At 48.6% G+C, this 27,476-nt stretch overlaps 1 protein-coding gene across 2 annotated transcripts in view; it reads left to right on the top strand.

The window, feature by feature from the left end:
- Positions 1 to 26,467, top strand: part of LOC144142303 (uncharacterized) — a 39,467-nt gene extending 13,000 nt beyond the window's left edge. The window contains exons 6-18 of one of the 2 annotated variants that reach the window (XM_077673702.1): positions 7,619 to 7,681; positions 8,322 to 8,348; positions 8,427 to 8,483; positions 10,653 to 10,712; positions 10,804 to 10,872; positions 11,512 to 11,538; positions 11,617 to 11,673; positions 13,851 to 13,910; positions 14,003 to 14,071; positions 16,672 to 16,740; positions 21,310 to 21,381; positions 21,607 to 21,676; positions 26,310 to 26,467. In XM_077673702.1, coding sequence (XP_077529828.1) covers positions 7,619 to 7,681; positions 8,322 to 8,348; positions 8,427 to 8,483; positions 10,653 to 10,712; positions 10,804 to 10,872; positions 11,512 to 11,538; positions 11,617 to 11,673; positions 13,851 to 13,910; positions 14,003 to 14,071; positions 16,672 to 16,740; positions 21,310 to 21,381; positions 21,607 to 21,630 — 654 coding nt within the window. In that variant the 3' untranslated portion in view covers positions 21,631 to 21,676; positions 26,310 to 26,467. The remainder of the gene's footprint in view (positions 1 to 7,618; positions 7,682 to 8,321; positions 8,349 to 8,426; positions 8,484 to 10,652; positions 10,713 to 10,803; positions 10,873 to 11,511; positions 11,539 to 11,616; positions 11,674 to 13,850; positions 13,911 to 14,002; positions 14,072 to 16,671; positions 16,741 to 21,309; positions 21,382 to 21,606; positions 21,677 to 26,309) is intronic. The other variant, XM_077673703.1, reaches the window with a different exon arrangement.
- The last annotated feature ends 1,009 nt before the right edge of the window (positions 26,468 to 27,476 follow it).

Below are 27,476 nucleotides of genomic sequence, written 5' to 3'. Positions count from 1 at the left end.
AGTACCGATGTGTACTGCTGTTTTTACTGCGCGCACTATGCTTGTTTTAGCTGCACAGCACTTCGGCTCGTTGGGGTTGTCTCAGACGACACTGGCCGATTGGCGTAAGCGAAGGCGTCTTACGGGACCGTATAAAACAAGCCAGGTACAAATACGGTCAGACACAAACCAAAGGCAGAAAACTGTACGCTGCGGTATGGTGGCGCCATCTGGCTTGACTAACGGTAAACAAGTCTCCGCTTTTCACACCACGTTTATCTTGAAAACCCGTTCTTGTGATGCCATTTCAGACGTCGTTAAAGCGCACGATTTCGTGGGAGAATCAAAATTTGAACCTTCATTGATTAATTACCCAATGTATAAAGCATCGCCTGCTTCCGGACAATCGCTGGGAGCACTATAGGACACCAATTATTTCGAATAAGACAGACTTGTATTTTTGTCTGCATAACCCCTTTAATGACAAGTTGTAGTATTTATGCGCGTTAGACATCTTAAATATCTCTTTATTTTCATCTTTGAGAAGCGCAGAGCTACAGGTTTTAGGGCATTGCATTGCTCACACCCCTTCAGCAGATTCATATACCAATGGATTTATTAACGCCTATGAAGTTCATAACAAATTTATCAGTACTTATACCATTTTTAATACCTACCTAGTTTGGCTGAGATTTCTTCCTAGGGTCAACGAACTAGATAACTATACGATGTAAACAAAAAAATGGAACAGCAAGCCATTGTATAGTATATATGCTGGTAGTTCACGTGGAATGTGGCCCTGTCGTTTTTTTTATTTTAAAGACGATAGTCTTCCTTGGGCTACTTACACGCAGAAATGTTGGTCTCTTTGTGTGTATCTTGTCTGTCTGTCTGTCTGACTCGATTCAGCCATCCGGCAAAAGTGAAACAATCTGCGCCATAGTCTTATATACTCGCAGCAAAGTCTAAACATCTAAATTCGGTGTCGATGTTCATACTCGTCTACATTGTATAGACGACATAAAAACAAGTGCGGTGCCTTGAACGGGTAAAGCTTTTCAAGGTGTTGAAAATCGCGTGTTGCTCTTTGTATGGTCTCTGTCCCTTTTCTCGTCTTCATGATAGTGTCACGAAGACAAGGACGATGCAGTTGTCTTGAATGAGAAACGCGTTTATTGGAGCGAACTTGTGCTCCCCGAACAACTCAAAAGAATACAGAGGCGGCGAAGCAGCGGTCAACAAAGTGACTTGCACAGGCGAGTGTCGTCGAATCGAATGCCCCGGCGCCCGCACTGCAGGCTTTTTATCTTTTGGCGCGCGTGGTTCTCGAAACGTCGATTCGCATCGAGAACATAGTAGATCCAAGAAGATTATTCTGGGCTCTCACGTTAGATCGGAATGCTCTCCCTATCACAACAGATAACACATGCGGCACAGAAAGAAAGAATGGAACACGCGCTTCCCTTGGCGCAGAGATAACACAGACCGGCGCAGCCGGGTGGTAAAAGCAAAACACAAATAAACAAACCCAATGTATGGTTCGCGGCATTACCCCCCCTTTAAGAGTGCATCGACCCGATGCTAACATAAGCGACAGTCCGAACAAATGAAAATAAAAGTTCGTCATCGTCCGTAGAAAGGTTTTAAGCGAACCACGTGGACGACGTCAGGCCGCGTGCGTCGTCGTGATGTGCCGGAGTCACCATCGGGGATCACTTCGTAGGTAAGGTGGCCAACACGTCGTAGAATATGGTAGGGTCCGAAATACCGCCGCAGGAGCTTCTCACTGAGTCCGCGTCGTCGGATGGGAGTCCAAACCCACACACGATCCCCTGGTTGGTACTCGGCGTCTCGGCGTCGGAGGTTGTAGCGGCCCGCATCCACCAGCTGCTGGTCCGTTATACAGCGAGCTGGCGGGCCTCCTCCGCACGTTGAAGATATCCGTGGACGTCGGCGTTGAGGTCGTCGTCTTCTAGGTGCGGAAGCATGGCGTCGAGCATCGTAGTCGGCCTTCTACCGTAGACAAGCTCGAACGGCGTCAGCTGTGTCGTCTCCTGGATAGCCGTGTTGTACGCAAACGTGACATACGGGAGCACTTCGTCCCAAGTCTTATGTTCAACGTCAACGTACATTGACAGCATATCTGCGATTGTCTTGTTCAGACGTTCTGTTAGTCCGTTCGTTTGGGGGTGGTACGCCGTCGTTCTTCGGTGATCCGTGTTGCTGTAGCGTAATACTCCTTGCATCAGCTCCGCAGTAAATGCCGTTCCGCGGTCTGTGATTAGGACTTCCGGGGCTCCATGTCGCAGCACAACTTGGCTTATAAAGAACTTCGCCACTTCTTGCGCAGTCCCCCTCGGAAGAGCGGCGGTCTCTGCGTAGCGCGTCATGTAGTCTGTCGCTACGACAATCCACTTGTTCTGTGATCGTGACGTAGGGAACGGGCCTAAAAGGTCCATTCCAATCTGTTGAAATGGTCTCGATGGGACGGCGATCGGTTGCAGAAGTCCGGCGGGTCTTGTCGGCGGCGTTTTTCGTCGCTGGCAGTCACGGCAGCTCCGGACGTAGTGGGTGACGTCAGAGGTAAGGCCGGACCAGTAGTACCTCGCCTTGATTTTTCCAATAGTGCGGGTTGTGCACAGATGTCCGGAAGACGGGTCGTCGTGGCACGCTTCCAAAATTTCGTCACGAAGGTCCGCGGGGATGACGAGAAGGTAATTCGCTCTTGTTCCGGGGCTGAAATTCTTCTTCACGAGGACGGAGTTTCTCAGGCTGAATGCTGGTAAGCTGCGTTTGAAGGTCCTAGGAACGGCAACGTTGCATCCCTCGAGGTACTCGATTATGACGCGTAAGTCGGGGTCGGCACGCTGCTGGGCGGCTAGGTCGCTCTCCGTCACGATCCCGAAGAACGCGCTGTCTTCATCAGAGTCTTGTGGTGGTGGGTCGACGGGGGCGCGGGACAGGCAGTCGGCGTCGGAGTGTTTCCTGCCGGATTTATAAACGACTGTAACGTCGAACTCCTGCAGGCGCAAGCTCCACCGCCCAAGACGGCCAGAGGGGTACTTCAAATTGGCGAGCCAACACAGCGCATGGTGGTCTGTTACAACCTTGAATGGCCTTCCATACACGTATGGGCGAAATTTTGAAATCGCCCATATAATAGCCAGGCACTCTTTCTCAGAGGCAGAATAGTTTTTCTCCTCCTTCGACAGACCACGGCTGGCATAGGCGATTACCCTTTCGCAGCCGCTTTGCTTTTGGACAAGGACGGCAACCAAGCCTATATCACTGGCGTCCGTGTGCATTTCCGTTTCGGCATTTTCGTCGAAATGAGCGAGCACGGGCGGGCTTTGCAGGCGTTTTAGCAGCTCGCCGAATGCTTTTTCTTGGTCGTTTTCCCAGCTGAAAGGGGTGCTATCTTTCGTCAAGCGCGTGAGTGGCTCTGCAATGCGTGCGAAGTTTGCGACGAAGCGCCGGTAGTATGCGCACAGCCCGAGAAATCTTTGCACGCCCTTCTTGTCTTTCGGCCTTGGAAAGTTCGCAATGGCTGAAGTTTTTGCCGGGTAGGACTCCCGCGGTAGGTAGGTAGGACTCCCGCGGCGTTGACGACGTGGCCCAAGAACTTGAGTTCCCCGTATGCGAAACGGCACTTTTCAGGCTTCAGCGTCAACCCCGACGTACGAATGGCCTCGAGTACAGACTCCAACCTTGCAAGGTGTTCGTCGAAAGTCCGGGCGAATACCACTACGTCGTCGAGGTATACGAGGCAGGTGTGCCACTTAAGGCCAGCTAGCACAGTGTCCATAACTCTTTGAAACGTCGCTGGTGCTGTGCACAGCCCAAACGGCATCACCTTGAACTCGTATAGGCCGTCTGGGGTTATAAATGCAGTCTTCTCTCGGTCTCTCTCGTCCACTTCAATTTGCCAGTAGCCGGTCTTCAGGTCCATCGATGAGAAGTACTCCGCGTGGCAGAGGTGGTCGAGGGCGTCGTCGATTCGGGGGAGGGGGTACACGTCCTTTTTCGTGATCTTGTTCAGTCGCCGGTAGTCAACGCAAAACCTTAATGTGCCGTCTTTTTTCTTTACGAGTACGACGGGCGCAGCCCAGGGGCTTTTCGATGGCTGTATAATGTCATCGCTCAGCATGTCGTCGACTTGAGTCCGGATGGCTTCCCGTTCGTGTGAAGAGACGCGGTACGGTGACTGTCGGGTAGGTCGGGCTCCATCTTCGGTTATTATTCGGTGCTTCGCTAGAGGGGTCTGACGTAGTTTTGCGCTCGACGAAAAACATTCGCTATAGCGACGCAGCAAAGCCAATAATTTTTTCCGTTGTTCTTGCGGTAGCGCCGAATTCACGTCGAATGGCTGCGGGAGCTTGAAGGTTTCTACGGGTGTGCGTTCAAAGTCGGCGACTGCGATCACATCACTTGCTTCTTGCGTTTCTTCGAGGAACGCAATCGCAGCTCCCTTGTTTAAATGCTGGTACTCTTCGGTGAAATTAGTGACCAAAACGGGAGATTGGCGTTGCTTAAAGTGCGCAATGCCTCTTGCGACGGAGACACCGCGGTCGAGAAGCAACCTTCGATCACTCTCTACGATAGCGTCGATGTCAGAAGCAGCATCCTCACAGTAGACGGCGATCATCAAGCTTGCGCGGGGTGGCAGGGTGATGTGATCGTCGGCGATCCTGACAGCAGCACGGTGATCGGGGTTCGGCTGCGGCGTCGTGGAGTGATCGGAGGAAAATGTTATCGACTTGGTCTGCAGATAAATTATTGCGCCGTTGTCCGTTAAAAAGTCCATTCCGAGAATCACGTCGCGGGAGCAGTTAGGCAGAACGACGAACGCCGCAGGGTACGTTGTGCCGTCTATGGTGACGCGCGATGTGCACGTTCCACTTGGCGTCACGAGGAGGCCTCCTGCTGTGCGTATGTGCGGACCGTCCCATCTGGTCATAACTTTCTTCAGTTTAGACACAAATGGTCCGCTCATTACCTTATAGTCAGCTCCCGTGTCAACGAGGGCGACTACGTCAAAGCCGTCGATGGACACCTTGACGTCAGATGCAGTCTTCCTCGAGTTCCGGGTTCGTCGGGGCGTCATATCTCTGCTTGTACGTGTTGATGGTCGGGCACTGTGCATCGTCGTTGTCGTCGTCTTCTCAACGGACGTCTCGGTCAGGTCGGGTACGCGTCGCGCCGTGTAGCTGTCGTCGTGTTCGGGAGTCTCGTCAGGGTTAGGTCGGGTCGTCGGGACGAGGGCATGTCGTGAATCACTGTCTTCAGCGCGTCCTTGCGTCGTTGGAGGGTTTCCAGTTTTTCGCCGTAGAGCAACTTCACCTCCAGAAGTTGCCGCCTTTAGTTTCCCCCGCGTGGGCTGGGAGACCTTCCACGTGCGAAGTCAGCACTGCTACGGCGGTCCGGCGACTTGTACGGGTAGGGCGACGGCGAATGGTTGAAACGGGCTGGTCCACGGCTGATGTTCGACAGGTATTCTTCAATCTCAGATGGGTGCTGGCCGGGTCGGGGGCGTGGTGCGTCGACGGAGAAACCACGTAGTCCGAGTCTCTTGTATGGGCAGCGACGGTAGGTGTGGTCGGCCTCTCCGAAGTGGTAGCACAGAGGACGATTATCCGGTGTTCGCCATACGTCAGTCTTCCTCGGCGTCTGGGTTTGTGCTACCGGGGGTCGGGCGGGCGACAGTGGGCGGCGGTAGGGCGGGGCCTCTTGACGACGTGCCTCTTGACGACGTGTTGGAGCAGGGCGGGGTCGGTGAACAGCTGCGGAGTACGTCATAGCTTGAGGCTCGCAGTGTACTTCGGATGCCACAGAAGTTCCCAAAGCGTTTTGAACTTCTTCCCGGATCACGTCAGTTAAGCAAGCGACTTGGGGTTGCGGCGTCGTCGGGAAAAGTTTCCGCAGCTCCTCTCTCACTACTGCACGGATGGTCTCGCGTGGTCTATCAGCCGGAATCCGCATGTTGTCGATGTAGTTCGCACTGGCCGCGCCAACAAAGTTCCGGTCATACTGCTTAGCACGCATTTCGAGATCCTTCTCAATCGTGCTGGCTTCGGTCACGAATTTAGTGATGGTTTTGGGCGGGTTGCGGACAAGTCCAGCAAACAGCTCATCCTTCACACCGCGCATCAAGAAGCGTAACTTCTTTTCTTCCGTCATTTCGGGGTCCGCGCGGCGAAATAATTGCTTCATCTCCTCAACGAAGATCACGACCCCTTCGTTGGGGTGTTGTGTCCGAGTTTCAAGCAAAAGCGCAGCTCGCTCTTTTCTCACAACGGTAGTGAATGTCTTCAGGAACTCCCTTTTGAAGTGAGTCCAGTCGGTCAAAGAACTCTCATGGTTCTCGAACCAAGTTCGAGCAGCATCTTCTAAGTAAAAGAAGACATGCCGGAAAGTTTCTTCGTCGTCCCACCTGTTGAAGATGCGGACGCGCTCCAGCTTCTCCAACCATTCTTCGGGGTCTTCAGCGGGGGCTCCCCGGAACGATGGCGGTTCCCGGGGCTGCTGCAGGACGATTGGTGACGTTGTTTCTTGCACCATGGTGTTGGTTGCAGCGTTCCTTTTCTTGGGCCCTTCTGGCATCAAACCGAACTCGGGTGGTAAATCTTGCAGGCGGGGGCTGGCTCTTGTTGGACTGGCTTGGCGGCTTCCCGAGGTTGTAGTGGGCATGAAGGGTGCGTACCCAGCACCTCCACCAGATGTCACGAAGACAAGGACGATGCAGTTGTCTTGAATGAGAAACACGTTTATTATAGCGAACTTGTGCTCCCCTAACAACTCAAAAGAATGTAGAGGCGGCGAAGCAGCGGTCAACAAAGTGACTTGCACAGGCGAGTGTCCTCGAATCGAATGCCCCGGCGTCCGCACTGCAGGCTTTTTATCTTTTGGCGCGCGTGGTTCTCGAAACGTTGATTCGCATCGAGAACATAGTAGATCCAAGAAGATTATTCTGGGCTGTTCACGTTAGATCGGAATGCTCTCCCTATCACAACCGATAACACATGCGGCACAGAAAGAAAGAATGGAACACGCGCTTCCCTCGGCGCAGAGATAACACAGACCGGCGCAGCCGGGCGGTAAAAGCAAAACACAAATAAACAAACTCAATGTATGGTTCGCGGCAATACGAGGGCATGCGCAACCCACCTGACCAGCCTTCCAAGGATTTCCCAGCGCCCCTCAAAGTAACCGAGGTAAAATGCAACTACTCCGGCTTTTGTTGCTTTGAATCGAGTCAAAACCTAATGTTTTTGTGTTGTGCCCGCCGAAGGCTTTATTACGCCAATAGATAGTGTTTACCGAATGCATAGCTACTTACGTTTCAGCAGTAGACGCTCCCAAGTTGTTTGCAACGGCGTGTACGGGGAGATCATAGAACGCGTGATCTTCCCAGTAAACGCTGCTTAATTATTACTGTCTGCCTGTCACACAAAACTTATCTCATGGAGATAGCTTGTTCCTACAGACCACTATTCCTGACAGAGCGAAGACCAAATCACAGGTGACCAGACACTGTCCGTGCAGTGTCAGGAAGTCCGCAATACGAGATATTTTCGGGGATTTTTACAGACTAGGCCTTTTCTATGGTTACAGTAACGCTGATGCAACGTTCTCCGAACAGGTGGCTGCAAGTCCGACTTCGATGTCCCAAATGGTAAATGTTCTCCAAAACGAAATCTCACAGGTAAGAGCATCGGAACACCTTTTTTGTAAATAATGACGTGTCAAAGTACTATCATACAAATATATCGTTTCGCGAAGCTTTTTTTTTTACATTGCATCACGCCAACGTGCGTACTACAGTTGGTTCCTCTGAATCCGCCGCTTTTGTTATACCCCGTCAGATTGCTTCCAAGCTGCATTCCTTGAATCAATTGGGTCGTTTTAGCTTTTTAAGATTTCGAGTAAAACCGATTGCATAAAGCGAACAATCGATCACCACAAAACAAGATTTCGAAAATGGTTCGTGCTTAACCTGGTGCATTCTTTTAATAAAATCAACAAGTTACATTGGTTATTATTACTTACAAAAGCGAATGGTTTTTCAACGTTGTTGCATGATACTAACCGGGGTAGGATGTGTGATTAAGGCTAAAATTCCAGCTAAGACTCCAACACCGTGGCACTGAGTGTACGGTACCTGTAAGCGATGGTGCTGATTCTGTCGCCAAAAAACTTGTGTGAAGCTTAGTTTCCTTTTAAATTAGGGAGGATCGTGGAAGGAAACACAGTTTTTAGCTCCGTAGACTTAGACTAATTAAACTTCTTATTTTCGTTTAACCGGTACAACCTCAATTAACTAAACTCCCTTTCTTCGTTTTCAGTTGAAGCGAGTGATCAACCAGAAGGATGTAAGCATCTGCGTTCCAGTTTGATATCCATTGCCTCCAACCATTGTTCTCGCTAAACGATTTTTCAATTTTTTTCAGAATGACATTCTACTTCTTAGAGAAACCGTGTCCGTACTGACAGAGGACGTGCGAGGTGTAAGGAACTCCAAATCTTCTTAGACCGGCCGCCGTGGCTCAGATTTGAACGCGTGCTGCTGTAAACCAAAAGTTCGGGACTTCGATTAAGTGAAGTATGGCTGCATATGTGATATTTTGAAGCATCGTAAGCAACTGAATGGGGTTTGAAGTAGTCCTAATCGTCTCGCTACGGAGCACTGCATAGAATTACAAGCCAGGTGTTTCTTTCGCGCGAGAAACCTCGATTAGAAACTTTACAGATAGCACTCTTGTGCGGGACTCATAAATTACAACTCGGCATCCTGTTTATTCATCTAAATGCACACTTCACTGACAATCTTCAATTCACAATCCACCATGCACTTGCTACTTTCTTGAATGAATCCAAAAGGTGCAACTATTTTTATCATACGATGTTTTCTGGCTCGAATGACGCGTTTGTTCACGTCTACATTCGTCGCGACTGATCTTTATCGGGATGATTATCAATTGTGAAAACCTGTTCACCATTGTCGTCACTATTGTCATCATCACTTTTGATGGGGGTTCAACACGAGGCTTGGTGAATACTCTTCGTCGCACTGGCGTGATAGAGAAGTAAATGGGATGTCAAGTTCGAAAGTACAGCTGCTGCTAGCCTAAAAGTGTGGCCCTACTGAGCACATCACTTTCATTCATACCAAATTTTTTGCCAATGCCACCAAAATATTATTAAACCTTAATTTTCTAGAATATTTTAGTCTGTCGATATCCCAACGAGCATTCGCGTTGGCCTCGCCATCTAAATTCAGTGGTTTTCCAGCACCGTCGATAAACTCTTTCTAATAACGTCTGTGGTAACGTATGGCCTCCGCCACAAATCGTACCGTGACTGCATTTCCGCCTGACCTATGAGAATGCTTAGGCGGATCAACTGCCGGCATGATCTGTCAGGCTTAATCTCACCATGAGCGGCTGTGCAACCACAGGGGTACCACGGTCCTTTTCACTGGGCCTGCAAGTGAGAATATTCCACCGATAACACTTTTCCGCGAAGAGCGAGAGAGAGAAAGAAATATTTTTATTTATCGAGCAGAGGCTGATGTATGGGCCCGCCCGTGAAAGGCATCCTTAGTCCGCGATTCCTTGGCTTCGGCTGGCTGTCCTTACCCGGTTCACCAGGTTGAGCTGGGCATCCGGGTTTGGACTTGACAGGGAAGCCCTCCACTACTCGAAGGTGGGTTTTGGAAGTGGAGGCAAGTCTGGACTGCGTTGGCACGCCCATACTATGTGGTATAGCGTGCCAGGGTGGGGACAGTTAGTACAGAAGGAAGGTTGAGTGGTTAAGATGAAGTGGAGGGGGCTGGGACGGGGGATTATTTTGTATACAATAGGCGAGAATTCCTGTGTAGCCAGTCAGCAGATGAGGTTGATCGTGGGAAGGGGTGTATATATTGGCCTCCGTCGAAAAGGGGTCGATATATGAAATCGTGAGCCGCGTCGAGAACCGCTTCGTTGCCGGGGATGACGGTTTGTCCAGGAGCCCAGGCAATGCGGATATCAGGGCTGGTCGAGCTCCTTTTGAGAATGAGTAGGGCTGATAGAAACGTGCGGCCAACCTGGCAGTATCGGCAGGCTGTCCGCGAGTCTGAGACTAGTGACTGGTTCAAGGGCGGATAGTGGCAGCCAGCGCAATAGCTATTTCTTCGACGACATCAATTGAGGTTGGCGTATTAGTGGTGGCGTTGATGCATTGGCCTTTTCGTGTAACTATATACACAGGCTACGTGGCTGGCGGGCCAAGTGTACAAGTATTTCAAGAATGAAAACAGTAGTAATTTCGACAAGGGATACCTCTCTTGACATAAAGAACAAAAATAAAGCCTCTGTAGCCACCCCTTCTATCGGATGTATCCAGCATTCATCCTGTCAAATTGTCAACTGTTACGGGTGCGAGGCATCCCGCATCTTGCATACAGGTGGTCTTGCCCACCCGGAAAACGCACGTCTGGTTATTTTACGACGAAGTAAATGTTTTACTGCTTGGAACGAAGTTTCTTGCTCGCATACGCGACAAGGCTGGTTAGTTACTCTACATGGCTAAAAATGAAAATCGCTGGCTGCGACCGACCTCGCCGTGCAATGCTCGTTAATTTATAGCTGCGGCCTTCATGGAGCGAATCGATTACTCGTCTGCTTTCTTTATAGGTACAAATACGGTGTGAAAATCGCATTGCAAAAGCGGCAAAATCCAGCACAGACTTGGAGGTAATACTCTTAAAAACTTGGAAGAAGCTGCCAGTCCCGGTCATTTGTTTCCCCAAAACTTACCTACTTGCATTTGTGTTGTTTTTTTCAGACGCTGCGTGTCCTGTTGGACGAATACATGGCCGGGAAAGATGAAGAACGAAAACAAGAGATTGAAGGGGTAGGCGCTGTTTCTAGTGATTGATTTTAAAAAGACGTGCAGCATCGCTGCAAGTCAGTTTTAAGTACGGTAGCTGGAGATGGGTTTGCCCCCTAGAAACCTGGTCACGCAATCGAAGGCTCCCTGGAAATAAAGTACGTGGTACAACGACCGATTGTACCAAGCTGCATTTGTTGAATATTATTGGACAGTAATAGCATTTTATGTTTTCAAGTCAAACCGATTGCATTAAGCGAACATTCGATAACCACAAAACATGATTTCTAAAATGGTTCGTGCTTAACCTCCTGCATTGTTTCAATAAAATCATAAGTAACAATGGTTATTTATGGCTTGCAAAAGCGAATGGTTTTTCAACGTTTTTGCGTTATACCAACCGGAGTATGGCGTTGTACTTGAAATACGGCTAAAATTCCAGCCAAGATTCCAACGCTGTGGCGCTGAGCGTTCGGAACCTGTAAGCGATGATGCTGATTCTGTCGCCAAAAAACTTGTGTGAAGCTTAGTTTCCTTTTAAATTTGGGAGGATCGTGGAAGGAAACACAGTTTTTAGCTCCGTAGACTTAGACTCCTTAAACTTCTTATTTTCGTTTAACCGGTACAACCTCAATTAACTAAACTCCCTTTCTTCGTTTTCAGTTGAAGCGAGTGATCAACCAGAAGGATGTAAGCATCTGCGTTCCAGTTTGATGTCCATTGCCTCCAACCATTGTTCTCGCTAAACGATTTTTCAATTTTTTTCAGAATGACATTCAACTTCTTAAAGATACCGTGTCCGCACTGACAGGGGACGTGCAAAGTGTAAGGAACTCCAAATCTTCTTAGACCGGCCGCCGTGGCTCAGATTTTAACGCGTGCGGCTGTGAACCAAAAGTTCGAGACTTCGATGAAGTGAAGAATGGCTGCGTGTGCGATATTTTGAAGCATCGTAAGGAACTGAATGAGGCTTGAATTAGTCCTAATCGTCTCGCTACGGAACACCGCATAGAATTACAAGCCAGGTGTTTCTTTCGCGCGAGAAACCTCGATCAGAAACTTTACAGATCGCACTCTTGTGCGGGACTCGTGGATTACAACTCTGCATCCTGTTTATTCATCTAAATGCACACTTCACTGACAATCTTCAATTCACAATCCACTATGCACTTGCTACTTTCTTGAATGAATCCAAAAGGTGCAGCTATTTTTATCGTACGATGTTTTCTGGCTCAAATAACGCGTTTGTTCACGTCTACATTGGTCGCGACTGATCTTTATCGGGATGATTATCAATTGGAAAAACCCGTTCACCATCGTCGTCATTATTGTCATCATCACTTTTGATGCGGTTTCAACACGAGGCTTGGTGAATACTCTTCGTCGCACTGACGTGATAGAGAAGTGAACAGGATGTCAAATTCGAAAGTACAGCTGCTGCTAGCCTAAAAGTGTGGCCCTACTGAACACATCACTTTCATTCATACCAAATTTCTTGCCAATGCCACCAAAATATTATTAAACCTAAATTTTCTAGAATATTTTAGTCTGTCGAAATCCCAACGAGCATTCGCGTTGGCCTCGCCATCTAAATTCAGTGGTTTTCCAGCACCGTCGATAAACTCTTTCTTATAACGTCTGTGGTAACGTATGGCTTCCCCCACAAATAGGACCATGACTGCATTGCCGCCTGACCTATGAAAAGGCTTAGGCGGAGCAACTGCCGGCAGGAAATGTCAGGCTTAATCTCACCATGAGCGGCTATGCAACCACAGGAGTACCACGGTCCCTTTTCACTGCTCCTGCAAGTTAGAATATTCCACCGATAACACTTTTCCGCGAAGAGCGAGAGAGATAAAGAAATATTTTTATTTATCGAGCAGCGGCTGATGTATGGGCCCCGCCCGTGAAAGGCATCCTTAGTCCGCGATTCCTTGGCTTCGGCTGGCTGTCCTTACCCGGGTCACCAGGTTGAGCCGGGCATCCGGGTCTGGACTTGCCAGGGAAGCCCTCCACTACTCGAAGGTGTGTTTGGAAGTGGAGTCAAGTCTGGAGTACGTTGCCACCCCCATACTATGTGGTATAGGCTGCCAGGGTGGGGACAGTGAGCACAGAGGGAAGGTTGTTGGGTGGTGAAGATGAAGTGGAGGGGGTGGGACGGGTGAGACGGGTGAGACGGGGGACATATAATAGGCGAGAATTTCTGCGTAGCCAGTCAGTGGATGGGGTTGATCGTGGGGAGGGGTGTATATATTGGCCACCGTCGGAAAGGGCTCGATATATGAAATCGCGAGCCGCGTCGTGAGCCACTACGTTGCCGGGGATGACTGTTTGTCCAGGAGCCCAGGCAACGCGGATATCAGGGCTCGTCGAGCTGCTTTTGAGAATGAGTAGGGCTGATAGAAACATGCGGCCAACCTGGCAGTTTCGGCAGACTGTCCGCGAGTCTGAGAATAGTGACTGGTTCAGGGCGGATAGTGGCGGCCAGCGCAATAGCTATTGCTTCGACGACTTCAATTGAGGTTGGGGTATTAGTGGTGGCGTTGATGCATTGGCCTTTTCGTCTAACTACACAGGCTACGTGGCGGGCGCGCAGAGTGTAGATGTATTTTAAGAACGAAAACAGTTGTAATTTCTGCCAAGGGAGACCTTTGTTAACATAAAGAACAAAAGTAAAGCCCCTATAGCCACCTGTTCTATCGTATGTGTCCAGCATTCATCTTGCGAAATTGTCAACTGTAACTGGGGAGAGGCATCCCGCATCTCTTGCAAACAGGCGGTCTTGCCCACCTAGAATATGCACATCTTTGTATTTTACGGCGAATTAAATGTTGTACTGCTTGGAACGAAGTTTCTTGCGCGCATATGCGACAATGCTCGTAATCACCATACGTAGCTAAAAATGGAAATCTCAGGCTGAGACCGAGCTTCCCGTGCATTGCTCGGTAATTTATAGCTTCGGCATTCATGCAGCGAATTGATTACCCGTTCTTTCTTTATAGGTACGAATTCGCTGTGAAAATCGCATTGCGAAAGCGGAAAAATCCAGCACAGACTTTGAGGTAATATTCTTAAAAACGTGGAAGATGCTGCCTGTCCCGGTCATTTGTTTTTACAAAACTTACGTGCTTGTATTTCTGTTGTTTGTTTTCAGACACTGCGTATCCTGTTGGACGAATATATGGCCGGTAAAGATGAAGAACGAAAGAAAGAGATTGAAGGGGTAGGCGCTATCTCTGGTGATTGATTCGAAAAAGATCTGCAGCGTCGCTACCAGTCAGTTTTAATGACGTTGGCTGGAGATCGGTCTGCCCCTAGAAACCTGCAAACACAATCGAAGGCTCCCTGCGGATACAGAACGTGGCACAACGAACGATTGTACAGTGTGGGCGGCGAGAGGGGTAAAGGACACTAGGGTCAGCAAGAAAACGTCATGGTGCAAAGTCGTTAAAGAGAACAATTAAGATCCATCTGGTTCCATTTACTGGCACAAATGAACTAAATCAGGTGGGCTTGTGCAACCAGGTTGAATGTGCAGCAGGCAGTCCTGTAAATGTTTGTACTTTCACTTTGATTGATTGATTGATTGATTGATTGATTGATTGATTGATTGATTGATTGATTGATTGATTGATTGATTGATTGATTGATTGATTGATTGATTGATTGATTGATTGATTGATTGATTGATTGATTGAAATTCCTCAGTCGCAACAGAAAGTTTTTAGTTTTGTAAGCCAGCAGCCACCGTATATAGCACGGGCGATTTCACAGCCCTCTTTGTCGAAGTTACAAATGTCGTAGACCACCTAAAACAGCCAACTGTTACTTTCGCATTTGCTACATAAAGATTACGGGCGGGAGACATGCTGATTTATGTATACTCGTGAGTGAACGAGTGTGGCATCTGTACCCCACTCTACGCTGACAGCCGTTTTTAGAATGAGATAGACACAAAAGCTGCACTCGCCGCCTCGCACTATAGGACGTCTAAATTCGGAAAATTAATTCTACGCCTGTTCTAAAAAAAGCTTTCACGTAAAGCCTTACTATGTGGCCTTCAAAACTTGTGGACCACGCGCATGGCAACTTCTTATTGGCAGCTTTTTCTGCTGCCACAAGGCGAAGCTGGTTTTCACACGATTCCGACTATTTTCACCCGCATGGTAAACGACAGCAAACATATATGTGACCACCAACAGCGAGGCAACTGCTTTGTGCTCTCCCATGAGCACTGAAATATTTTCCTTTGGAGCAGATTGACGCCGATGGCAAGCTTCATCTACCGAAACGAAAACCTGTTGTAAACTTTCATACCACCGTGTAGCGTACTCGTTTTTGGCTGCAACGCTAGTGTTAAGTCCACACATCAAGCTAGCAAAAGTGAAGTGGAAAACAGTAACAAGAACTTGCCGCGTACCTCGCGTCAAAAGACAATAGCTTGTCTCCCACCATGCCAACTAACACATCACCCTCTCCCAATTCTACAGCCCTTCATGTACAGCCACGATCGAGAGTTTACGGACCAGGGAAGTGTCAATTTTAGGTTATTTCTCTTCCTATAGCATCCCAGAAAACTTTCGAATGCATCTGAGATGTCGTGCAAGTAGTGAACTAATGAAACCTACCGCACATAGCACTACGGGCTGCCTTGCGGCAGAGAAATAACACGAAATTGCTGCTTTCGTGATCCGTAAACTTCTGCTCATGGGTATACATCTCCCTCCCCACCAACCACTACATTCCGCTCCGCTTTTCTCCTGCTTCTCTCTCTCATTCCTCTCCCTCCGCGGGTCACGTGATCTATCCGTCGTGGCTCACGGGGCCTACGCGACGTGCCCAACTCGTCGGTGAGTAATTAGCAATCCCTGGGTCACTGATCACTAGTCGGCTCCAATGGGAGCCAGTGATCTTCATACTGAGTCAGTGGTGCACTAGTGGATTAACCGGTAATATTGCCGGCTGATTCGAGAAACAGCCAGACGGAGTGTCTTTCTGCCTGCCTCATACAGACGACCATCTTAACTCGTGAACGTTGAGCAGTCTTGAATTTCTTTCAAAGACACAGAGAACCTGTCGCGCTGTATCCCTCCGCGAAATCCTTGAATCTCGCTGAACGCTTAACCACTTGTGAATGGCGTTTTTATAAATCCCTGCTCCACATTTTCTAGTTCTCAGAACAGGCGAGCATGACCAGGTGTTTTTTTTTTCATAAATGTCAATCGATCCATCTCCTGGTCCTGTTTCAAAGGAGTTCTACTCAATTTTTACATCCCAACATACAAAATCTTCCCAAAATGTTCGGCTCTAAAATAAATCTAGCGCGTTAATTCAGCATTGCAACTGTCTTAATTCGGTGGAATACATTGCAGCGCGAAAGTAGACAAAGAGAGACACGGGAGAAGCGCTGAGGCAGAATATCTTGTTTGGCCTCTCGTTGGCACTCAGCTGTGGTACAAATTGAAGCACGAAAGAAAACCAAGACTAAGATAACACGCTTGCCCCGTGTTTTGTCTTATTCTTAGCCTGTCTTCGCGCTTTAATGTGTTCCACAGCTGCACAACAACTTGCCCAACATGTTCTTCTGCTGACTTTACCCGTTTCCCATTAGTGTCCAGTGTTTTCAAGTACCGGTCATTTCCTTCGTTGGTCGCTCTGGGCCTTCTACTACAAGCTTGCCTTTTTGTTCACTGTTTCTACTACGTCCAGAATGCCGCCTTGAAGCATGTTTAGCCCTCATTGAATTTTACAAACTGTGCCCGTCAGCAACAAGGGCTGCCCGGTTCCTGCCGTGTGTCTAACGCCAAATGTGTTGGCTTGCAGGTACATGCCAACATGGCCAACATGGCCAACATGCAGGCACTTTATGAAGAGAGGATGGGTAACGTGGAGGTAAGCGTGGCCTGGACATTCGGCGCCAGATTTTCGTTGACGAGAACCCCCTAATTAAGCATGCCATTCTTATTGGTTCTCTCGATGAGAGCGTCTGAACCTGCCACGTTCGTCACTTTGTTTTCGTTTTGAAGGGTTACCGTAACAGGAAACTGAAAGTTACATAACTGGCTCGAAAATTCCGCGCACTCCGTTGCGAATTTTGTTTATCTTATCTATCCCGTTCAAATGTATGTGACATGGTACAATTGCTGCCATAAGCCCAAAATTTTGTACGCAGTCTTAAAGACAATATTCGGGCACTGACTATACTTCTAAGTAAAAGTGGCGTTTCAAAGAACTCTGTCGTAAAACGCTGACGCCGCAGGAGCACATAACACAAGTCCTCACATCCAACTAATCGTTTGTATTGAACGGTGTGCAATCAATACTACACACTTACATAAAAAGTCGCGTTATCAACCATTACATACGCCACCAACACATTGCAAATACAGTTGCAAGCTTACAGAAAATGGCTTTTTTAAAGGCTAGGGAACAGCAGATGTGGCGACAGCTTTGTAGGCTTAATGACTTGCAGTTGTATTTGCAGTGATCGCTCGTATGGCTGATGTACGTCCATGGGCAAATGAAACGCGAACACGAAAATATAAACCAGAACACACAAATAGCGTGATTTCTTTCCTGGCAAGTGAAATTGTCGCCTGGCTTCATTACAGTAACAGAGATTGAAAATGTGTCTCCCAAAATACCACTAGCCAGCTATTTTTAATCGCCACTACCCATATTCTTTGATTTCACGTGTTCTGGTTCACATTTGCATGCTCTCATTTCGTTTGTACAGTCGGGATCAATTTGAAGGTTATCGCGGGAGCGCCGACTGACCGCGACGGCAGCGCCTTTGCGTGACACTTTTTAGCGACAGCCACAACGAGATTATGCTAGGTTTGCTTCTCCCTTGGCTGTTTCATGCAGTGCGAGCCCTGCCCTCAGAAACGATAAAGGACGTGCTTTTAAATGCAGAGCATTTCTTAGCCTCGCCTGTTCCTGCGTCGGACGGTGTCAACAGTTCCGCCATAGAGAAAGAAATTTTTTTATTTCTCTATGGTTCCGCGTCCGCAGCAGGCGCGCCTCTCCTTCCCTCCTTCTCTCAACAGCAGCTGGCGCGCGCATGCGTCGTAGTCAGCCCGTTCGCTTCGTCGCGGTCTCGGCCACGGCCTCCGCCATCGGCTGCCGGCGGCGCGTAGCAACGGCGCTCTGCCGGCAGCCGATCGCGGAGGCCGTGTCTCGGCGTAACAGGTGCGTGATGGAAGCAACACGCCTTCAATCAGTACTGAGGTCCCAATGCTCTGCATTTACTCGTGTTCCCCTCACGGGAAGGTGCGGGAATTTTTTTTTCTCTTCTTCGTTATTCTTTTCTCCTGTAATCCATATACTTCACACTCATACGTAGCCTTCTCAGGGTAGCTATGCCGCCGACATGCCGCGGCATAGTGTGTAAAAAAATCCCATTTTCTTCCATAATGCTGCAATGCCTTCGGTGTATCAGGTTGCCTAGGAACGAAACACAGACACGTCATCAAAAAAGGAATGAAGGAAAAACTTCGCCAGCTGGCCTTCGCAGAATAGGGGTGAGCGAATTCTATGCAACAGCCAAGGAGTGAGGGAGGGTAGCATAATCTCAGCTTAGCGAATAAAAAAAGTGCCACGGAATGGCGCTTTCGTCTTCCTTGGTCGGTGTTCCCGCAATAACCTTGAAATTGGTCCTTACTGTACATGACTGCATCTTGGTAACGTGAGTTTTCATATAAGTGTGATGTATTTATTATTCAGCTTTTACTAAAAACGATCACTTCGAAGTCAGCGCTTGGATTGTGTGCTTCTTTGCTTCGCCGTTGCCTGAAAGTGTTCGCTGATCAATCTTCAGATATGAGGCAGGGCGGCAGAAAGCTATCGTCTTTCGGCGTCATTTGCAGAAATATTAAGCAGATACACGGCCATTTTAACACGAAAGTGTTTTATTCCCGGATACACGTAGATTTCGCTGACGTCATATCCGTCACGGAAGTCACGCCAGTGCCACGAAGCAAGCGGCCTGTAAAGAGTGCATCTCTGCACACAGGGTCTTCTTGCGGGGAAGCAATCTTTAGTACTAAAGAGTACGTTATACTTAGGGTTGTTCGGTGGCGGGTTTTATATTTTAACACGAAAGTGTTTTATGCCGCGATACCCCAAGATTTCGATGACGTCATATCCGTCAAGGAAACGACGCCAGTGAACCTTTGCCAAAGTGACCCACCAGCAGGACGTCGCTCGCCAAGCACACCCACAAGACAGCCGCCACCCGCAAATCATGTTAACATGGAGATTTCGCTGCACATTTCACTTTCGTGTTTTACTGATTCCTATGACAGAGGAATCAACCAGTTTTTTTTTTTTGCGATGTGGCAGCTGAGGAGAGAACGACTGACAAAAAGAAACGAAATTGCCGCCTATCTGCTTACTTTGCTTGAGAAAGGCTGCAGATAAGCGGGCGAGAAAGCTACACAATCACACGGCCGACGGTGCCACCACCGATGGCAGTGATGACAAAAAGAACGAAGCACGCCGTTAGGTTGTAGGCGGGCATAGAAAAACAATGAACCAAGCACTCGCGAGAAAGGCTGGCCATCAATTGAGGTTCCCGAAGCTCAGCGTAAACTGCTTCGAGAAGCGGTTGCAAATTCCCCGCAAGTGCCAGCTGAAGTGTTGAAGCAGCATTACATAAAAATCGTCTACCCGCGGTGGCTAAACAAGATTAGAAAAACAGTGGAGCAGCAAAGACAGACACGATAACAATAGGCAGGCGTACAATTGAAATGTAGAGAAAAAAAATCAAATCAAACATCGTCATTACCAGGGTTGATTGATTGTAGGGTTTAACGCACCGACCCAACGCAGGCGATGAGGCGTGCAGTAGTGGAGGGCTCCGGACTAATTTTGACCACCTGGGGATCTTTAACGTGCGCCGAAATCTCGTACACACGGACGTTTTTGCTTTTCGCCTCCATCAGAAAAGCGCCGCCGCGGCCGCGCATCGAACCCGCGACATCGTGCTCAGCAGCGCAACGCCTTAGTCACTGAGCCACCACGGCGGGTCTCATTACAAATGTACTGGCTGGGGAAGGGGGATATCGGGAAAAAAAGTCCCTGCGATAACTCCATGGGCTATGCTCTGCTTTTCGGGAATAGATATGAAAGAGCGTTGTGGAGTCGTGATCCCATGATGACACCTAATATGTGTTCTGTGAAAAGAAAACAAACGATTCGAGGCCTTTTGTTTGAATGTGATTGCCTCCATCCAAATCCACGCGATGCAAATATCCGGCTTCCCGAACCTCTAGGGTGTAAATGCAATACATTTAAAATGCAATACAGAACAGGGAATGCTGGTGGAAACAAAGCAGAGAGAACATAATGTGTAACAGCTACCACATGTCGTGAACCACATTTAGTTTGAACCTACCCATACAGGCAGCGTTCAAATTAAGAGTAGAACAGACATAAATTTTCTTGTCCTCAGTTGACACATTCCCCATGCCAATACAAAGAAGATACCGTAAAAAATGAAAGGATAAACAAAAATGAGGTTGTGGAACTGGTACGATTTTTACGCTCTCGAGGGGACATTTTATTCATGCCATGACCGTGAGTCGTTGCAATTTTTAATGATGAATGTCATCCTTATCACGTTTTCTGTTGGCTACCGCCATTACATTTAGATATTTTCTAATGTATGAGCTCATGACATCCCAAATTTCATGCGGACAAAATTTACTTTCCAGAAAGTTTTTCTCGGCTGTCACCATAGTGCATTTTTGTAATGTTAAAATTACCTCCTCCATAGCCATTTTTGCACTTGTTTAGAAACTAATGCTAAGCTTGATGCCTTCGGAGCATTTTCACTTGTCGTGAAGAATTTTATTCCGGTCGTCGGCCCAGGAACAAAATTCATTTTGTTCAAATGACAATCTTTCAAGGTTTATAAACGCGATCTTTAAATGTGCCATTCCAGTTTCGGGGAATTTTCGATGACATCAGGCTGCGAAAGTGGGACGCACTAAGTATTTGCAAATGAGCAGGAGAGCGCACTTTCTCGCTTGCCTCAGAACAGCACGATAGCTTGGCCAAAGATGCCAACAGAATGGAAGAAGCGGCTGCTGAACAGCGCAAGTTAGCACCACTCCGCAGTGAATAGTCCACCATAGTTAGCCTGGTGGAGGTCAAAAGATTAATCGATACCTCGAAGTGCGCATTGTTAAAAATGAACTCTAGAGAATTGTACATAAATACCTTTATGACTCCTGAATTTTGAGGCCGACTCTACAGAAGCCTAATACGGTCTTGAATGCTGCTGTAACTAAGCCTTCTGATGTACTAATGATGCAACTAACTAAACCAACACCAACCTTTTCTTCTATTAACCTAGGTGGCTGCAACGCCATTGTTTCAGTAGTTTCGTACACCCGAGCTGTGTTCTTTCGATTGATATGGTTTTCGCGTCATCCGTATTTTTGTTTGTTATTGCAGCAGCGTATCGATGGATTCCAGCAGCGCATCGGTGAATTCCTGCAGAACATCTACCACGCCCACTCGCAAGAGGTACGTGAGTGAATGCTTAAGTCTAGGTTTGGCCAGAGTCCATCAGTGAAAAGTTTTAAGGGACTGTGGTTTGGTGTTCGTATTACTTTTCCTTCATGAAATCACTTTTAATTTTGTGGTAAGCAAGTCTGTGCATTTTTCCCCACGAGTATTAAGCGAATTAGTAGTAGCATGATCGAGCACATCATTTTGGCAGTCACTCCTAATTGCTTGCATCTCTTGAAGCCGGACGCTTGCACAATCCAGTGAAGCCAGCGACGCAGCCTCCTTGGGGTTCCGACGACGTTATTTGCAGGTAACCAAAACGTTTTGAGTAGCAATAATGTTTCCGCATGCCTATCGCGTTCAGCACCTCCCAAAGCATTAATTTTCAATGATCAGTCATATGCTTTGTAGGTTCTGTGAAAGTTGGGGCTTAAGACATTCTATGATGATGATAAATTTGTCGTTCCAGAACCAGACTACGTATTCTGCGGCGTTTAAAATATATAGACTTCAGAGCTCGGCCCTGGGTTTTCAACCTCAATCTTGAATTCAACAAGTTTTCTGTCCACTTCAAACATCCCACATACTGTAATTACTAATATTATTTGAATGGTTACGGAAGGGTAATCGTCCCTCTGCATTCCACTCGAAATACACTTTCGAGGGCCTTCACGGATGATCCAATCGATATCATGAATAAAATTATGGGATTGAAATTATTTGCTCCTTACGAGAACAGCAAAACTGTACTTATAGTAATGTGCCAGTAATAAGTTACAGGGAAAAGACAGGACATTTGAGAATTGGGTGATGATTAGCCTTCGCACTCGGGTCATACGTTCTGACAAAATGGCATGCGTATTGAGCCTCGCGCTTTGGACCACTGAAACCATTTTTTAACGCCATGATTATTCGCTCGGTTAGAAGGACACTCCCTCCACCTAATCCCAGCCTCTGTAGAGAGCAACAGACAGTCCTGGGCTTCACTTAATCTGGGTCCTTCCACCACACAACCAACAAAACTGCACCTCTTTGTTCCCGAAGCAGTACCCTTCCGAACGTAAATTTTGTCAAAAAAAAAACTGGGATAGATTCGCCACATAATTGGGAAGTGCGGCTTCACCTGAGAACCCTACCCCTCCCCTTTTTTCTTACCCTGTGTGTGCGACATTTCAGCGCACGTTAAAGATACCCAGGTGGTCAAAAATAATCCAGAGCCACCCACTACGGCACTCCTCATCGCCTGCGTTCGTGGGCGCGTTAAACCTCGCAATCAATCAATCAATTCAATTTTTTCTCATCCTCTCTTTTAGAACCAAGTGTGCGCCGCCATATCTGTTGCCAAGCGTCTGTTGCTAGGCGATGTTGTGCACGCGGCCCGCAGATCAGGCACCCCTCTTCTTCTCCATGCAACCGTGTGAGTGCGCCCACGGCCGGGCTAGAGCGGCGGCGTGTGCGCGTTGGTGACGGAACTTTACGTCGATACGGGGCTACATTGTTCTCGCCGCTGCCGCCGCCGCCACTGTCAAGGCCGTATCAACACAGCGCGCGCCGCCGCTCTAGCCCGGCCGTGGTGCGCCGTCACTCGTTACGCCGGGCTCCGCTTGATGGCGGTACGACTGTGAAACACATGACTGTTTCACATTACAAACTCTACCTCACCGAACGCACAGTAGTCCCTTGATGTCAATGTCAGTGCGACTAATAACGTCTCTGTTGACGCCACCGTTTAGAATCGGACTGGAACGGAGCAGATGACGCACGCCGGTGTTTCTTTTTTCTTCGGCGTGCGGGCGCAGTGGCCCAAGCCGCGCCATGTCCTTGGCGCATCGGCCATGTCTGTGGCCATTTCCAATGTTGCCAGGCGAAGAAATTGACCGCTAAACTTTTCAACGAATAGCACCTATAGGAGATCTTAATAACCGGCCTCTCACTGCCGATATAGCTTGCGATTGTAGACAGGACGCAGGCGGCCAGGACGTCACATGGGCTCCAGTGAACAAGGAACCACTCCCAACGGGACACACGAGCAAGAAGAAACCCAATTCTGGAGGCTTAGTTTTAACTTGTTTTAATGCGTGTAGTTCATGCAAAACCAGTGTTCATTTTGTTTGCAGCATAGGCTTGGCCGCTCCTCCGGTTCGGCTGAGTTTCCCCGTCACAGTGGATCAGTCACTCAGTCGTTATGCTGCTGATCTTGAAAACGCAGGTTCGAAGACCCAGGTTTCAGCAGGTTTCAGCAGGTTTGTCTAAATCAGGCAAAAGACGAAAACACCCATCGGGCGAGCTTTTGGCGCCCGTTCAAGTTACGATGTGATCTTGATTACGGTGCACTCATAGCCCAGTCGCAACTTTGGCGCATAAATTCCCTAAATTTGAATTTTCTTACGCGGCGGCAGAGAAAATGGGACGAACGATGGTTAAGGATGATGAGCAACCTATTTACAGTATGTACAAAGCAGCCATGAGATAGCTCGTGCAGGCTGCACCCAGCTATCCCCGTGTCGTCGTCGATGGTTGGCCATGGCGCCATGGGGGATTGTCCAGTTATGTCCCGTGACAATATTGTTGTGTGAGCAATATACGATGTATATAGGCAAAAGTACAGCGTCACTCCGCGCAGCCGTACGAGCTACAGAAGAGCACAGAGCGACACCGTGGATAGATCTGCCTTCAAGAAAGAACTGGCGACGCCTGCACTGCACTAAGTCGTGCAAGGCTTGAACCAATGCGAAGCTGCAGTATTTCTTTCTACGTGAGCACTGAAGGACACATCCCCACGCACTTGTACAAGTTTTAACTTTTTTATTTAGATTTTCCGTCATCGCTTTGCACTGTGCTCGTAGTAATCGTCATATGCGTCGATATCGTCGTCATCTTCATACCACGCATCAAATGCACGGTAGCGCTTGACGACAGCTAGAGCGCGGCGCGTACGTGCTCGACGCACGCGGGGCATTCCTGGAGTCTCGTGGAGGTTCCGAGGAATAGGTGGTGCATCAGCTGTGGCGTTGTTGGTTGCTAAGCAACGCGAGGCGCTCCTCGCAGTTTTCGCCAGTTTTTTTTTTTTTGCTAAAGCCATTGCGCGAGCCGGGGACGCTCGGCAGTCGCCGTGAGGCACGCGCTCACGAGCGCTCGGCATTTTCTTGGTATTTTTAACGCCTTAGGCTCCTCACGTTGCGGTCAGCTACAACATCTCCGCTGTTAATGACGGGCTTTATTCTAGAAAGGAGAAAGCTGCCTTCGCAGCGATGCATAGGTTGCCAGGAGGACGACGTCGATTTGAAGCCCGGTGCGTCACCTGCCTCTGCGCCTTCTCGGCGGGTCTCATGACTCCCGGCACCACTTGCATGTGCGCAGTGTAGTAAGTACGGAGTGTGCAACCAGTGTAGGGTGGCAAAACAGGAATCACGACATTCCAATTATCGCGCAGACAAAATTTACTTTCCAGAAAGTTCTCGGCTGTCACCATAGTGTATTTTTTGTAATGTTGAAATTACATACTCCATAGCCATTTTTGCTCTTGTTTAGAAACAAATGCTTAGCTTGATGCCTTCGGAGCATTTTTCCTTGTCGTGAAGAATTTTATTGCGGTCGTCGGCCCATTTTGGAGCAAAATTCATTTTGTTCAAATGACCATCTTTCCAGGTTTATAAACGCAATCTTTGAACGTGCCATTCGAGCTTCGGGGAATTTTGGGAGATATCAAGCTGAGAAAGTGGGAGACCCTAAGTATTTGCAGATGAGCAGGAGAGCGCACTTTCTCGCTTGCCTCAGAACCAAATGATATCTTGGCCAAGAATACGAACTGAAGGGAAGAAGCGGCTACTCAAAAGCGCAAGATAGCACCACTCTGCAGTGAAGTTCCACCATATTTAGCCTGATGGAGGTCAAAAGATTATTCGCTATCTCCCCGTTCGCTTTGTTAAAAATGAACTATTTTAGTTAAATATAAATATTTTAAAATATTTTAACAAATATTTCATTTTTAACGTCACATGGGCTCCAGTGAACAAGGAGCCACTCCCAACGGGCCACATGACCGAGAACAAATCCAATTCTGGAGGCTTAGTTTTAAATTGTTTTAATGCGTGCAGTTCATGCAAAACCACGGTTCATTTTCTTTACAGCAAAGGCTTGGCCGCACCTCTGGTTCGGCTGAGTTACCCGTCGCATTGGCTCAGTGACTGAGTCATTATGCTGCTGATTTTGAAAGCCCAGGTTCGAAGACGCAGGTTCGAGCAGGTTTGTCTAAAGTAGGCAAAAGACTAAAACGCCCATGGGCCGAGCTTTTGGCGCCCGTTCAAGTTACCGATGAGGTCTTGATTAATCCGCAGCTCTCCACTACGGTGCGCTCATAGCCCAGTCGCAACTCTGGCGCGTAACTTCCCTAAATTTGAATATTGTTGCTTGGCAGCAAAGAAAATGAGACGAACGATTCTTAAGAATGATGAGCTATCTATTTAAAGTATGTATGTAGCAGCCCTGAGAGAGCTCACACAGGCTGCTCCCAGCTATCTTCTCGTCGTGGTCGATGGTTGGTCATGGCGCCATGGGGGATTGTCCAGTTACGTACCACGACACGATTGTTGTATGAGCAATATACGATGTACCTATATAAGCAAAAGTGTAGCGTCGCTCCACACAGCTTCCCTGAATTATTTTTTCTAGTCGCCTGTCCCCGCTCTTCGACGATAAATTCCGCGGGGACTGCAACATTAAGACTGCTGCTACTACAACGTAACTTAGCTACTACAACGTAATTTTAGCCACAAGACAAGTTCCTTCCGCCGCAGGCACACTTCCCCGTTTGCATTCGTCTGTAAAAACTTTCGCGTCTTGAATTAACCCAAGTCTGAAACTGCACAAGACAACTTTCAAGCACTCCTTCAGGATTATACGCTTTTAGCGATTAAGATCTCGTGTGTTGTTCTTGTTTACAGGTGGATGAACAAGGATGGGTGAAAGTAAAAGGAAACTACCGTCGCCATTGACCGAGCAGATTTGGGTAAAAGCTACTACAAGTCGGCGTGGCATGCGTTCAAGAAGAGAGAATTCAGTGAAAGTTGTATCGTTCAAATAAAGATTACAGCATCATTACCATATAGCTTCCCAGCTCGTACCAACACGTCTTCTTGCCCAAGTGGAGTGGGGACGGACCGACACAGGCGCACACAGGCGTGTCTCCCACACGCTGTGTGTGTCTCCCACAGGCACACACACAGGCACACACACAGGCACACACACAGGCACACACACAGGCACACAGGCACAGGCACACAGGCACACAGGCACACAGGCACAGGCACACAGGCACAGGCACAGGCACAGGCACACACACACACACACACGCACGCACGCACGCACGCACGCACGCACGCGCACACACACACACACGCGCGCGCGCGCACACGCGCACACGCACACGCACACACACGCGCGCGCGCACGCACGCACGCGCACACGCGCGCACACGCACGCGCACACGCGCGCACACGCACACACACACGCGCGCAGACGCACACGCAGGCGCAGACGCGCACACAGGCGCAGACGCACACAGACGCAGACGCAGACGCACACAGGCGCAGACGCACACAAGCACACACACACACACACACACACACACAGGCGCAGACGCAGATGCACACAGGCGCAGACGCACACACACACAGGCGCAGACGCGCACACACACACACACACACACACACACACACACACACACACACAGGCGCAGACGCACACAAGCACAGACAGACAGACAGACAGACACAGACCGATACACATACAGACAGACAGACTAACTTTAGGCCACAGCCGGGGCGAATAAACCAGCGACACCTTCGCCGTCGTCCGTCGGGCAGCAGGGCCCCTTTTGGGGAGGGGCCGGTGCCGTCGTCCAAGCGGGCCAAGTCTTCTTGGACTTGAGGGTTTGGATGACGCAGTGCGGCCTGCCAGTGCTCCTCGCTGGTAATGGCAAGGACAATTGGGAAGGATCGGTGCCTGAATAGCGGTATATGCTATCACAGGGCAATATGATGTGGTATAGCGATGCGTGAGGGCCAGACCAATACGGACAATGCGTCTATGTAGATTTCAGGAAATATTGC

The sequence above is a fragment of the Haemaphysalis longicornis genome, unplaced genomic scaffold, assembly GCF_048455015.1.
Source record: "Haemaphysalis longicornis isolate Haplotype H1 unplaced genomic scaffold, Haemaphysalis longicornis Haplotype H1 scaffold_6, whole genome shotgun sequence".
In the NCBI taxonomy this organism is placed as follows: domain Eukaryota; kingdom Metazoa; phylum Arthropoda; class Arachnida; order Ixodida; family Ixodidae; genus Haemaphysalis; species Haemaphysalis longicornis.
Note: the sequence above shows the minus strand (reverse complement) of the source record. Positions and strands in the feature narration are given on the sequence as shown.